The sequence below is a fragment of the Palaemon carinicauda genome, chromosome 22 (genome assembly GCF_036898095.1).
Source record: "Palaemon carinicauda isolate YSFRI2023 chromosome 22, ASM3689809v2, whole genome shotgun sequence".
Classification (NCBI taxonomy): domain Eukaryota; kingdom Metazoa; phylum Arthropoda; class Malacostraca; order Decapoda; family Palaemonidae; genus Palaemon; species Palaemon carinicauda.
Genome location: NC_090746.1, coordinates 45,639,998 through 45,655,525, shown reverse-complemented (window position 1 = coordinate 45,655,525; position 15,528 = coordinate 45,639,998). Strand labels below are relative to the sequence as shown.

Here is a 15,528-nt window from a genome sequence, read left to right as displayed (position 1 = left end):
ATATATATATATATATATATATATATATATATATATATATATTTACACATTTATACTTTTGTCATCCTTAATAATTACGGAAAACATGAGAAACTGGCCTGTGATATATATATATATATATATATATATATATATATATATATATATATATATAGAGAGAGAGAGAGAGAGAGAGAGAGAGAGAGAGAGAGAGAGAGAGAGAGAGAGAGAGTGTGTGCAATCGTCACCCATAATACTCATTGAAAATACATTTACAATTGGCCTGTAACATAAAACAACATAAAATCTAACAAACACTCATCAAGCACGCTAATCAAATTAGCCACAAAGTATCCCACCATCATTGGGAAAAAATGTTTTTATAGTAAATACTTGATTCAATCATTGGCGGGGAACATGGGCGCCTTCAATTTTAGTTCACCTGAAAAATTTCATGAAACTGGAAGGGAGTAGCTGAGAAAGGCTGAGATACTGAGGAATTAGATGGGAGGGAGGAGACACGAGAAGGAAGGGAGGAGGAGGAGGAGGCAGCCTTGGTTTGAATCACCCTCCCCCCCACCCCCCGAGACCATCTCCACCCACCAAGATGAGGCCATCGAAACTGTAAAGTAACTCGGCATTACCGACAAAACCTCAAAAACACACAGCGTCGTTTCCAACGATTCGAAAATGGCCATCAGAGTGAAATCATAACGAACGTTTGAGAAATCCCCTCCCCTACCCCTAACCACGTAGAATCTAGAGCTATTTAAACGACAAAAAGAACAAAATGCACTACAAACATCGGTCAAGTTGGCGGCCCTGACATCCAAGGCAGCAGATGGCAAATGAGTTGCCACATCTTGAATATTTTTGGCATTTAATGCGCCCGTTACTCCCTGCTTCTTTAGGTACTATAAGCGCATTACCTCGCCATTGTTTAGTTAAAGGAAGAGTAGCTTACCGCTCAAAAATAATTGATGAGAACTATCGTCCAACTATCACGTTAGGTAAGGTCTAACTTAAATCAACATGAAGACCAGGTAACCAGAAGGGAGTTTACTGAGGACCGCCTTGCTACGTATTTACTGATAGAAGGAATAAGTAAAAAAAGAAAAAAAAAGTTGCTTCTCATGGCGCCGCGTTCGAGTTTCTCCACTTCGTGTTTAGACAGTCTAAAGAGGTAGAAACTCTCCTGCAAAGTGATCACACACCAATATGCGACTTTATTTTCGTGCATATTTACTTTAAAAAAAAAATATTCAGTAAAAATGTTTTACCACCGTTTCAATAAGATGTTTGCCAATTGAGAGAGAGAGAGAGAGAGAGAGAGAGAGAGAGAGAGAGAGAGAGAGAGAGAGAGAGAGAGAGAGAGAGGTAGCAAATACTATGGGAGACTTCAATGACGGGTAGCTAACGATCGGGCTGTTGTATCAACTAACATCTTGAATGTTCGGCATGAGTACAAAGTTGCTGCAATCAAGAAAAAAGTTTTGTTAAGGATGTGTAACACGAAAAATTATCAGAGGGATAAAATCTGCCAACGAGAAATGAGCCACCGCTGACTTATAATAGTCCGAGGTGTTCATGATTTTGCGTTCTAACAGTGGGAATGCGAGGCTGAACGAAACCCTTTCCAGTTCCATTTCAATACGTAAAAGGTACAATATATATATATATATATATATATATATATATATATATATATATATATATATATGTGTGTGTGTGTGTGTGTATTTATATATACATATATGTATATATAGATTTAGATATATATATATATATATATATATATATATATATATATAATATATATATATATGTATTTATATATACGTATATATGATATATATGTGTATTCATACACACACACACACACACACATATATATATATATATATATATATATATATATATATATATATATTATATATACATATACATAGATATTATATATGTATACATATAGATATATGTTATATATATGTATATATAGATATATATCATATATATGTATATATAGAAATATATTATATATATGTATATATAGATATATATATATATATATATATATTATATATATATATATATATATATATATATATATATATATATATATATACATATACACACACACCATCGCTATTACCGCACAAAAATTGCACGAAATAAGTCGCAGAGGATTATCATGAGACATTGCATGAAAATCCGAGTGAAGCAAGTGATAAGGTATAGTGTGGGACCACATATTTCTTAACTCGATTCATGGTAGGACGCAGTTACTTCATGTAAGCATCTTACACTACATTTCAGCCTTCGATTAGTTTTCCCTCTGCTCCAAACGTTCAGCTCTGTTGCATCAATGGATGGCACTCTGACTTGTCATTTAATATCTAATTCTATATGGGATTCAAAACTAGATCTCGTTATTACGTAATCTCTGATTTAATTTAATTTCTATTCAACAGTATATAAGTCTATTTTTTATGAAGGATACACCTCAAATTAGCTTCGACTGACAATTGTCTTTATTTTCAAGTCACGAGCAGTTCTTCTCCCACCTCAGCCGACCAATTCCACGTTTCCCACTAAATGCCATTCTGGTCGTTTACGCTTCAGTAAGCCCAAGCTCAAACAAATTCTTTTTTTCTTTTGAAGTCTTTCAAATCTCCAATTACTTTTTACTTTCTCGATGCCGCAGGTGCACCAGTCCCACAATTCACAGATAGCGTTTCTTCGACATCACTTCACGCCTGAGAAATTTCCACAAAGAGCGCCCTCGTAAATGTCGATAGCCTTTCATTCACTCAACACTTTATATAGAATGTTATAAAAAAATATTGAATACTCTCATATCATAATAATAGAAGTGCTTATGAATATTTGTATATTGTTCAACTTAGCAATTTAATGTGACGCAATATCTCCAAAATGAGGCGAACTGAAATGGGTTGGGTACAAGCCATCGGAAATCAAACTGAATATATTTCGAACCCCAAAAGGTTTTACAAATATACAATTCTTACCATTACGAATCATAATATAACTAATCTATTTCAGAAAGTTCAGGGTAAGTCCCTAAAAATCTAACATGTTCATAATGTGAGTCATTAATCTACGAGAGAGAGAGAGAGAGAGAGAGAGAGAGAGAGAGAGAGAGAGAGGAGAGAGAGAGAGAGAGAGAGAGAGAGAGAATTATGCTAACCCAGCGCCCATATATAAATAAGTAAATAAATAAAAACTCAAAGTTAATTGAGAGAGAGAGAGAGAGAGAGAGAGAGAGAGAGAGAGAGAGAGAGAGAGAGAGAGAGGAGAGAGAGAGAGAGATATTATGCTAACCCAGCGCCCATACATAAATAAGTAAATAAATAAAAATTCAAAGTTAATAGAGAGAGAGAGAGAGAGAGAGAGAGAGAGAGAGAGAGAGAGAGAGAGAGAGATATTATGCTAACCCAGCGCCCATATATAAATAAGTAAATAAATAAAAATTCAAAGTTAATAGAGAGAGAGAGAGAGAGAGAGAGAGAGAGAGAGAGAGAGAGAGAGAGAGAGAGGAGAGAGAGAGAGAGAGAGAGAGAGAGAGAGAGATATTATGCTAACCCAGCGCCCATATATAAATAAGTAAATAAATAAAAATTCAAAGTTAATAGAGAGAGAGAGAGAGAGAGAGAGAGAGAGAGAGAGAGAGAGAGAGAGAGAGAGAGAGAGAGAGAGAGAGAGAGATATTATGCTAATCCATCACCCATATATAAATAAATAAATAAAAATTCAAAGTTAATAGAGTCCATTTTCCTAGTCGTCCAAAAAAATTGCTCAAAATTTTGAATCCTGATGAAAAATAATTCTGACCTTTGCTGATGATGTTGACAATATAAGAATCCATAAAGCATCGAATCCTCATATCAATAATAAAAAGGTGACGTCCGTTGCAAAATGATTTAAAAAATGCGTGGTTTTAAAGATTCAGCATCATGCTGATAGACGACTTGCAACCTACTGAAAAGTCCTCGAGTGCTTGTGTGTGTATGTATGATATATATATATATATATATATATATATATATATATATATATATATATATATATATATATATATATATATATATATTGTATTGTGTTGCGTGTGATTGTTTGCTTAAGATGCAAAATATTTTATTAGCAAATATATATGTAAAATAATTATCCCCATAAACATCTGTATAACGAGGTGTCGCCTATCTCCTCTGGAGAAAATCATTCTAACATTTCAAATCATAACGGTAACATGAATCCATGACTTGCTGGCGTCAAAGATACGGCTCTTCAACTTTCATTACTACTAGTATTAGTACTAGTAGTAGTAGTAGTAGTTAGTGATTAGTAATATGGAAGCTATCAATACTTGAAAATACGCCCATATCGAGACGGAACGATCACGTATATCACGGTTTCATGAGACGAGCAAAAATTCGCAGGCTTACCGTATTACAGTGAGATAACTAAAGCTAACAATTAAACATTAAAAGCCAACAAAGATGGCTGGCCTATATATAGTGCCAAGATATTTACCTTAATCTAAATTTACAGCTAAGGCAGACACCAGTGGGTCCAAAGATTTTTATGCTGGAAATTAAGATATATAGATTGTGGAATTTAATAACAGAAAAAAATATCACTGGACTCTTTACAACGAATCTAAACTCTAGATAATATCAGGAGCAGCATCTCAATCCTAGTGGCGTCAGAATAAGCGACAAGGAAGGGGCCACTCCATTGTTGCAATATCCTCTTGAATAGGGATGGAATCCCCAAGTGTGTGTGTGTGTGTGTGTGTGTGGAGCCCAATACCCCTGAAGTGAACGGAGGGTCCCAACATGATACATGACACCGCCACTTGAATATCAAAGACGCAGGATACAGCTTTTCTGATTTCGTGTGGGCGAGAACTCTAACAGAATGGGAAAAAACAACGCCCTCTCCGTTTTTTTTACTATCCCCAAACTCTGCAATATACAGAAAGAAGAAGGCTGTGTATGGTGACATTACTTTATTTTATTTTCTAACCAGTCGACCTACTGATAGCAACTAAAAGGTCGAGGGATACGACTGGAATAATCATGCATTCATAGCCTATGCTATCGAGAGCGGAGAATAGCTAATGGATTCGGGTATTCATCGGCACGTCACTTACGCTTCTCAATGGCGCTATCAAACATTTCGATCCCTTAGTTCGAACACGAGTTTTTGAAGTAGGATCTTAGTAATAATGTCAAAAGTTATGACCTTATTATTATTATCATTATTATTATTATTATTATTATTATTATTATTAACTAAGCTACAACCCTAGTTGGAATTTCAGGATGCTATGAGCCCAAAGGCTACAAGGAAAATATCCCAGTGAGGAAAGGATATGAAGAAACCGGTAGAATGGTGTGCCCGAGTGTACCGTCAAATAAGACAGGGGAAGACCATGGTGCAGACGCTATGGCACTACCCAAGAATAGAGAACAATAGTTTCGATTTCGAGTATTAGCTGAAATATGATGGTATTGCCAGCGTTTCAAGTTATTTTCATCCAGCCACAGGTCTTTTTATCATCATTTGTCCTGTAATCAATTTTACGTTATGTCATCCAAATGACAATACTATAGAGAAAAAAATGGAATTTATTTCTTGAGTTTTACAGAGAAACGTATTAGGTATATCTATTTCAAAGGTAATCGTCTATGCAAAACAGAAAGAAATGGTGTTGAAAGTAATAAAAAAAACTACTGTACCTGATGAGACTGAAGACTGTTAGGTTAATTTTTTCCTTGTATTAAGAATGAATCTACCCGTTAGTAAAGGTAGCATGAAAAGTACGTATTCATAGGAACTATAAATCATTATTAACTTGGAACATAATTTCTCAAGACCTTCTAAAGAGTACTTCTTCAGAAAATATTACTACTGCGACAAGTAAAGTGCATAGCTAGCTTGCTTGCTCGGTTATGGAAATTTACATTAGAGAGACCTGATTTAGCACGTGTCGATTACTTTTTGTACTTCCTTCTAAAACCATCATACAAAACATCCAAGAAGCTATAACGAGATTTTCGTTCGAAATATGTAAGATTATGCCCAAAATATCTAGAAACATTTTGTAGTTTATTATGATTTGGCTTTGGTTTTATTGAAATAAAAATGTCCAATTCATGTTATAATGCTGTTCAAAGTTGGGTACGGATAAAAATATTTAAGCTATGATCACGTATATTCAATCATTGGATAAATATCGACAGTTTGATGCTTCTACTATCATTTCCCTGTTTGTATCGGTTATATCGGGAAGTATGGTAATAAGCTTAAAACATTTTGTTAATCGCCTTCAAAGTTATTTCATATTTTACAGACCCAAATTTATCAACAACGAATTGAAGCTTCTCTTCAGAGTTTATTATCCACACCGTCGGAGGAAACTGGGAAATATAACTGATAACTGATAAAAATCCTGCAATATAATGAAGATAGATTTCAAATTATTTATTGAAAGCTCAAAGAGGAGAGGATCTTCGTCTCAAGTCTATAGGAAGATAGAGCAAAGATCAATTTTAGACATGGGTAATTTAAACATTGTCCGATTTGTCAAACTACCGCCTCACATCATCGCTAGACGATTCAAGCGAAAATCTACCGCCCCCAGAGAAGGCAAGCAACTAGAAGTACAAAATAAAAAACTTAAAATATCAGCAATTTAAGAAAAAAAGTTATTCCCAATTTATTTCACAAAATAGCATAGCCTATCTACGTTTATCCCATCGACTCAACACGCTAGACTGGATTATATACCACATGCCAGTACCTGCAAAACTAAAATTTACATAAAACCAATGTTGACAGCCTAAGTGGGCATTTGTTCAGTGGCGTATGTATATTCTCGGTTTTTCTTTTTATAAAACTACAGTTTCAGTCTCAACCAAACCTACCACAATCCATCCTTGGGCAAAATGTGAGGGAGGAGGGGGGGGGGGGGTGAGAATCAAATATGTTAAAAAAGTAGCCACGCCCAAATCCGAGAAAAAAATATTTAGTTATTAAATTTGGGTAAGGTAATTTAAAATGTTTCTCCGCTAGAAGTAGATCTGCAGAAATGACTAATCTATCGAAAAAGTAAAACCAAGTTTGTGCAAACCACGGTCATATGTGTAAATTAAAGGTCACAATAAGGGTCTAAGGGTCTCTTGATTTTTAGTGTGATGACATAGAGGCAAAGACAAACTTGCGAGAAGAGAATGATTATAGACTTGATGATCAACAAAGAATAAAATTACCTACAGTATAGGGCGCCTCCCTATGGAAATACAAAAATGTAAAAAAAAAAAAAAATCCACGTTCCGAAAGTGGACAATACATAGTGACTAATAGATAACATTGCTGACCCTTGAATTTCTGAGTCCTTCATGCCATGAAGCTTGCGGGTAGGGCGAGATGCAGCGGTATTCTTATTCCCCAAACCACTACAGATTATGACAAGAATCACTCGCATTCCCAAAGGAAAAATAACCATTCTCAATCTCTTTACTAAATGAAAAATTACTTTCCTCCACACGTCGAAAAACTGCGAATTAAAGAGGGATTCGTAATATATATACATACACACACATATATATATATAATGTATATATATATACTGTATATATATACTGTATGTATATATATATATATATATATACATATATATATATATACATATATATATATATATACATATAAATATATACATATATATATATATACATATATATATATACATATATTTTATATATATATATATATATATATATATATATATATATATATATATATATATATTCATTATATATACATATATATTATATTATATTATACATATATATATATATATATATATTTATTTATTTATTATATATACTTATATATTATATTATATTATATTATACATATATATATATATATTTATTCATTTATTATATATACATATATACTATATTATATTATACATATATACATATATATATATATATATATATATATATATATATATATATATATATATATATATATATATATATATATATATATACATTATACATAAATATATTTTTGCACATATTTTATATAACTTATGCTTACATGCTACACGTAATAATACATATATGTAAAGATATACATAGAACCTGCAAGGCAAACAAGATATGAAAACAAGAACGCCAAGTCAAAACAAAAATAAGGTTAACACTCACAGAATCTATAACGGTTTCGAAAGGCTGGCCATTCTTGACCTGTTCTTCGGTGAGCCCATAATCTTCTCTGCACTGTTCACCAAGAACATTTTCGTTGATGTCTCCAGACGGTGGCTGGACGATATATTGTTGTTCTGTTACAACCTGCAAAGTGGGAGAAGTATCCTTAAGATTCGGGAAAAAATAGTTGACATAAAATCCAATAAATAGAATAAGTTGCAAAATATAATCACCAATTCTGAAGTTTCATAGAAATAAGGTGTAAATTATCAAATATAAGACTACAACTGCTTTTCTTAAATCTCAGGAAAATTGTCAATAGCATTCACACTATTCCATAATGTAGAATAACTACTTTTAAAATTTCCTTGAAAATAAAGTCTTTCCTGAACCTTCCTCCAAAATTGTTTTCAGTGAAACAACAATTATAATTTTAAATCTCATGAAATTCTATCATATACACCACACACCCTCTGAAATGCGTGTAAAATTTAAAACAACAAAATCAAATATACACACGCATACATACATATATATATATATATATATATATATATATATATATATATATATATATATATATATATATATATATATATATATATATATACATATACATAAATTATATATATATACAGTATATATATATATATATATATATATATATATATATATATATATATATATATATATATATATCAAAAATTTTAAACAATTTTTATTTTTCCTAACATACTCACCGAGAACTACTTTCTATAGGAGAGTCACTTGACCTCTCAATCTCGACCAAGATTTTCCCGCGTTACCCCCCTATCTCGCTCCATATAGTTTCTACCCCCGCCGCCAGGATACGCCCTGAGGGCAGGATTAGGGCAGGTCACTGCCTTCCCGGGTCAGCATCCTCATTAAGTTCGACGTTTAGCCCAACTCGGCAATGGAAGAATGGCACTCGGGGACGGACGGGAGGGCCATTACCCGAAAGTAGTTCTCGGTGAGTATGTTAGGTAAAATAAAAATTGTTTAATATTTTTTATTTGTTCCGACAAAATATACTCAGCGAGAACTACTTTCTATAGGAGACTTACACCTTAGGAGGCGGGAGAGCCATTCTGCCACTTGGTCTGGCACATAGTGCCTGGAGGGCTAAGGAATGCGGGGGTACAGAGAGCGGATAGAGGGTAACTGCAGAAACCTTACGCTTATATTTTAAGACTCACCTCTTAACATCTTCTCTACTGAATCTTCTCCTGAAGAAGTACGGACGAGTCTATTCACCGTTGGGGACGTCTTCTAGCCTGCCGCTACACAGCTTGAAGGGCGGCAATGACTGTCCCAATGGAGAATCCATCCAAAGACTTTCTTGAATAGTCTTTGAGATAGTGGGCAGTGAAGGTCGACTGGTGCGACCAAGTGCCGGCCTGTAGGATCTGCCCCACTGCCATGTTTCTCTCAAAGGCCAAGGAAGTGCTCAGGCCTCTGATGTCATGGGGGCGGGGAGTGCCTGGTACTGCCACCTTGTCCTCATCTTAAGTCCTAGTGATGACTTGTCTCAGCCAGAAGGAAATAGTGTTCTTGGAGACTTGCTTCTTATTAACACCTGAGGAGACGAAGAGGTTCTTGGTACCTGGGCGGAGATGAGCCGTCCTTTCCAGGTACTTCCTGAGCGTCCTGACTGGGCATAACTTCAGGTCTTCCGTATTGCCCGTCTTGGGGATGGCCGGAATTGAGAAACCTTCAAACCTCAGGTCCCAGACTGCTGGGTTCTGAGTCTTTGCTACAAAGGAGGGTACGAACTTGAAGGATACCTCCCTCCACCCTTTGGAGTGTGCCACGTCGTAGGACAGACCATGGATCTCACCTACTCTCTTAGCTGAAGCCAAGGCTAGCAAGAAGACTGTCTTGAGGGTGAGGTCTTTGTCCCCGATATCTTTGAGGGGTTCAAAGGGAGGACGACACAGCATTTTCAGAACCTTGGCCAGGTCCCATCTGGGCACTCTCCTGGCTTGAGGAGGACAGGACTGCTCGAAACTTCTAATCAGCATCGCTATGTGTCTTGAGGTCCCCAGGTCGATGCCTTTCAGGAGAAAGACTTGGCCTAAGGCTGCTCGTACTCCTTTAATAGCTGGGATTGACATCCCTATTTTATCCCTAAGGTACACGAGAAAGTCAGCTATGTCAGGGACCGAGGCTTTAAGAGGTCTTATGTGTTTTGCCGCGCACCACTTCGTAAAGGCGGCCCACTTCACCTGGTAGACCACGGTAGAGGATTTTCTTAGGTATAGGGACATCCTCTTAGCTGTGGAGGAGGAGTACCCCTCCTTCTTCAGGAGCCGCTCGATAGTCTCCAGGCGTGAAGGCGAAGAGAGAGAGGGTTGTCGTGGAACTTGAGGAAGTGAGGCTGACTCAGCAGATCTGGCCTGGGGGGCAGAGGCCAAGGCGGATGGCTTGCCAGGTCTTTTAGATCCGCGAACCACTCTCTCTCCAGCCACCAGGGCGCTACCAAAGTCATCCTTAGGTTTTGGGAGGCTCTTACTCTGTTGAGCACCTGCCTTAACAGCGTGAAGGGGGGAAAGGCATTTACGTCCAGGTTGTCCCACTTGTTCTGGAAGGCGTCTTCTAGGGCTGCTCCTTCGTCTGGTACCGGGGAGCAATAGACCGGTAGCTTGGCGTTGAGCTTTGTTGCGAAGAGGTCCATCACCGGGGAGCCCCAGCGTTGAAGGATGAGTCTGGCCACTTCCGGGTGTAGGGACCACTCCGTCCCTACTAGCTGACCCATTCTGCTGAGGCCGTCGGCTAGCACGTTTCTTTTCCCGGGGATGAACCTTGCTAGAAGTATCACCTGGTGCTCATCCGCCCAATGCAGGATGTTTATGGTGAGGTCGCACAGTTCTTTCGACTTCATGCCACCTTGCTTCTTTATGTAGGCTACCACCGTGGCGTTGTCGCACATTAGGGCCACGGTGTTTCCCTTCAACCGACTTGCAAAGTGCAGACATGCCTTCTGTACTACTTTTAGCTCCAGGACGTTGATGTGGAGATGCCTTTCGGTCTCCGACCAGGTACCGCTTGCTGTTTCCTCCCGCAGGTGGGCTCCCCACCCTAGGCTGGAGGCGTCTGTGAACAGGAGAAACTCGGGGGGACAGGACCCGAGGGGCATCCCCTTGAGGGAGTTCGAATGGCATCGCCACCATTCTAAGGCTGCTCTCGTGTCCGGAAGGACCGGAATCAACGCTTTCTGAGAGCCTGTCTGGGACCACAGGACCTTGAGGTTCCATTGTACGGGTCTGAGCCGTATCTTCCCTTGGGGAACCAGTTTCTCTAATGAGACCAGGTGACCTATCAGCCTCTGCCAGTCTTTCGCCCTCCTGGAAAGCTCCGACAGGAACGGCTGAATGATATTGATGAGGTTCTGTATCCTGTCTTCCGAGGGGAAGGCCTTCCCCTGCACGGTGTCCAACGTCATACCCAAGTACCCCATTCTGTTGGATGGAGTTAGGTTCGATTTTTCCAGGTTGATAATGATTCCCAGACTCCTGCAGAATTGGAGGAGGTCCTTCCCTTGCTCTTCCAAGAGGGCCTTTGAGCTGGAAAGGAGCAACCAGTCGTCCAGGTATCTGATGAGGCGGATACCTCGTTCGTGAGCCCATACTGAGACCGTCGCGAAGACCCTCGTGAACACTTGAGGGGCCGTCGACAGGCCGAAGCAGAGGGTCCTGAACTGCAGGATCTGGGAGCCCCATTTTACCCGGAGGAACTTCCGACTCGACGGGTGGACCGGGATCTGGAAGTACGCGTCTTTGAGGTCGATCGTCATCATAAAATCCTTCTCCCTCAAGGACATCAGGACGGATTTTGGGTGTCCATCTTGAAGTTCGTCTTCTTGACGAACTTGTTGAGGGCCGACAGGTCTATCACTGGTCTCCACCCCCCCGTTGCTTTCTCCACCAGGAACAGGCGGCTGTAGAAGCCTGGCCCTGGGAGAAGGACTTCTTCCATGGCTCCCTTCTCTAACATGGAGGAAACTTCTTTTTGCAGGGTGGCCCTTTTCGACGGGTCCCTGGGAGCCAACCATTCTGTCTGGGTGGCAGGAATAAGAGGGGGTGGATCCGCTATGAAGGGGACCCTGTAGCCTTCTTTCAGGACGGACACCGTCCAAGCATCCGCCCCATGCGTTTTCCATGCTTGACAATGAGGTCTGAGGCATCCCCCAACCCGAGGCTTGGGCGGGAGTAGGGGGCCTCTCCCTCTACCTTCTCCTAGAGGGGCGGCCTGATCTGCCCCTCTTCGAGGCGGAGTAACCTGACCTGAAGGAGCTGGCAGAAGCTGGAGCTCCCCTGCGGGAGGGCTGAGGGGTTGTTGTCCAGGAGGAGGAGGGGGCGTCCCTCCTCGAAGAGCTGGGGGTGGCCTGAGGAGTCACGGCACTATCCGAGACTGATCTCCTGTAAGGAGGCCTCCTGGAGGATGTTTGTCTGGGGGCGTTGGTCTCTCTCCTCTTGGACACCTTCTCCATTAGCACTTCTAGCTCCTTCAACGGAAAAAGCGACTCACCTCCTAGGGGTAGGCTACGAACCACTCGGGCCTCTCTGTCCGGGATTTTCCTTGCCAACTTAGAAAGCACTGTGTCCCGTTTTCTAAGGACCCAGTTGGCCGTCAAGGAGAGTGCCTGGTAAGCCATATACTTGAGGGCTTTCCCCCCGGAGGTGAGAAGGTCCGTCAGGAGACCTTGTTGCTCAGGATCGTCGGGGTCTGTGGAGGCTCGTACGTTCACCAACGTGGAGGCCCACCAGTCCAGCCATGAGGAGACGTTCACAAGATCTCTTGACATCTCCTCCATCATGGCGGCTTCAGTGGGTGAGAAGGACACAGGGGCTGAAGAGGCCCTTTCGTCCGAGCCGCCTTGTCCCAGAATGTCCAAGGCTGGGTCCACCCTACAGGGACCTGGGCGCCGTCCTTCCGGAATATAAACCTTGCCCTGTGGTTTGAGACCTTGGAGGAGTTTTGAGGCACTCTGGGACTTGGGGGCCTCCGCACTGCTGGCCACCAAGTTATCAATGTATTCTTGTCCCAGTACTAGGTCTGGGGCGAGAGGAAGGGCCAGGGAGGACTTCGGCAGGGCGTCACGGTGAGTGTATCTCAGGAGGCTCGACCTCCAGGCATTCACCTTAGGCGCCGAGGGTTCTGGAATTCCATGGAGCCTCCTGATGAGACCTACCACCCTTCTGTAGGCGGAGTCCTCCGACGGGGAAGCCTCGCCTCCGTCGGCCGAGGCCTCGGCTTGGCGTGGGGGCGCCGTGCTTGGACGGTAGACAGGTCGTTCTCCTCTTGGTTCCAGGGAGGTCGACCCGTAACCGTAGGGCGCTCCGTACGCGGGTGGGTCTCGCCGTAGGGCGGGAGTCACCGGCTCCGGGAGGGCCTTCGACTGCCCCAAGGCTCTGGAAGAGGAGGACACAGTCCCGGTGGGATGACCCGACCACGGGAACCGGTCCTTCCTGCTCGACGACCGCCCCAGCTGGGCTGGTTCGGTCGGGCTGCCTTCTCGGAAGCGCGTTTCCCCCCGCTGGGCGGGGTGAACCGGAGGCCTCGAGGACTTGTGCCTAAGAGCGAGGTCCTTCCTGCGTGGCAGGTCGAGCGGTTCTAGGCTGTGCGTAGGTAGCGACAACCTAGAGGCTCGTTCACTGGACCGAGAGTCTGGAGAGCGGTGCCTTCTGGACTCTCCTGAAGGGACGTAGACCCATTCGCCGCCGGGAGAGACATCCCTCCTGTACTTACGGGAGTGAGAGCGGGGGCGCTTCCTGCTGTGCCGCGACCTCGACCTGGAGCGGGAACGATCGCTTACGGCCCGCTCTCTCTTCCGGTGTCGTTTCTCCCTGAGTTCTCCTCCGGAGGATGAATCTGCCTCCGAAGAGTCTGAGGGCGCCACGTTCCTCGCGTAACGGCTGCTCGAGTGATGCGCGGGGGAAGCTCTTCGCCGTCAATCATCCGAGACAGGATGTTGAAGGAAGTCCTCGGGAACTGCTGTAGAGATCGAGGGCACTGTGTCTACTCTATCCCTGCTAGGAGGCCAGGGGCCCAGGGACACGTCCATCCTTAGCGGTGACCTCCCCGGAGTCTTCGGCAATTTCCACCCGAAGGCATCGCTACTCGGGCGGCGAACTATAGCGTGGTTGTCCTCTGGAGGGGGAGAACCCAACGCAGCGGCCCACGAGGGCGGGGTGGACTCCGAAATAGCAACACTGCCCCACACTGGGTCTTCTGAGGAAGCGTGATCCCCTGCCACGTGGCCCGATTCCCCCGAAGCACTAGCGGCCCTTCCGTTCTCTCCAGAGGGGCCAGCCCTTGGTTCCTCCCTCACACTGGGTTCACCGGGGAGAACACTATGGCTAACTATAACACTGGGGGCTTGTTGCCCGCTCCTTTGCGAAGGAGACGAAGAGGCCGAGGCTTCGTCGGACCGATCACTGACCGACGGTAAAGAGGACACGCCACTCACTTTCTTGGGGGAACGCTTAGACGACGTCTTCTTCTTGGTACTACAGTATACCGTACCCACTGTATGCCGTCCCAACTTACGCACTCCGGACACGTGTCCGAGGAGGAGCAAACTTTACCCCTGCACGTGGAACAAAGGGAATGAGGGTCCACTTCTGGCTTAGAGAGGAAAGCCCCACACGACTTTCCGGCTCTAGGACCAGGGCAACGACGCACATGCTCCATCGTTCGCACACGAAGGGCCAACACTATCGAGTTACAAGAACACTGGATATACGCAAGGGGGACGTACTGAAAACACTTTGCGAAAACGCACTACGCAGAAAAAACACAAGTCCCCACACTGGAAACACGTGGAATCACAACGCGCCAAAGGATCGAGAGTTAAGCGAGAGGGTGAGATGTTTCACATCTCACGACCAAGAACTTAATGAGGATGCTGACCCGGGAAGGCAGTGACCTGCCCTAATCCTGCCCTCAGGGCGTATCCTGGCGGCGGGGGTAGAAACTATATGGAGCGAGATGGGGGGTAACGCGGGAAAATCTTGGTCGAGATTGAGAGGTCAAGTGACTCTCCTATAGAAAGTAGTTCTCGCTGAGTATATTGTGTCGGAACAAATATATATATATACACATACATTATATATATATATATATATATATATATATATATATATATATATATATATATATATATATATATATATATACATACACACACATACATTATATATATACATATATGCATATACATATATATATATTTACACACATATATATATATATATATATATATATATATATATATATATAT

The 15,528-nt window shown here is 41.9% G+C and overlaps 1 protein-coding gene across 2 annotated transcripts in view; it reads right to left on the bottom strand.

Annotated features, from left to right (window-relative positions):
- Nucleotides 1-15,528, bottom strand: part of fus (fusilli) — a 304,998-nt gene that overhangs the window by 265,133 nt on the left and 24,337 nt on the right. For both annotated transcript variants that reach the window (XM_068346157.1, XM_068346158.1), the window contains exon 2: nt 8,226-8,369. In XM_068346157.1, the coding sequence (XP_068202258.1) occupies nt 8,226-8,369 (144 nt within the window). The remainder of the gene's footprint in view (nt 1-8,225; nt 8,370-15,528) is intronic.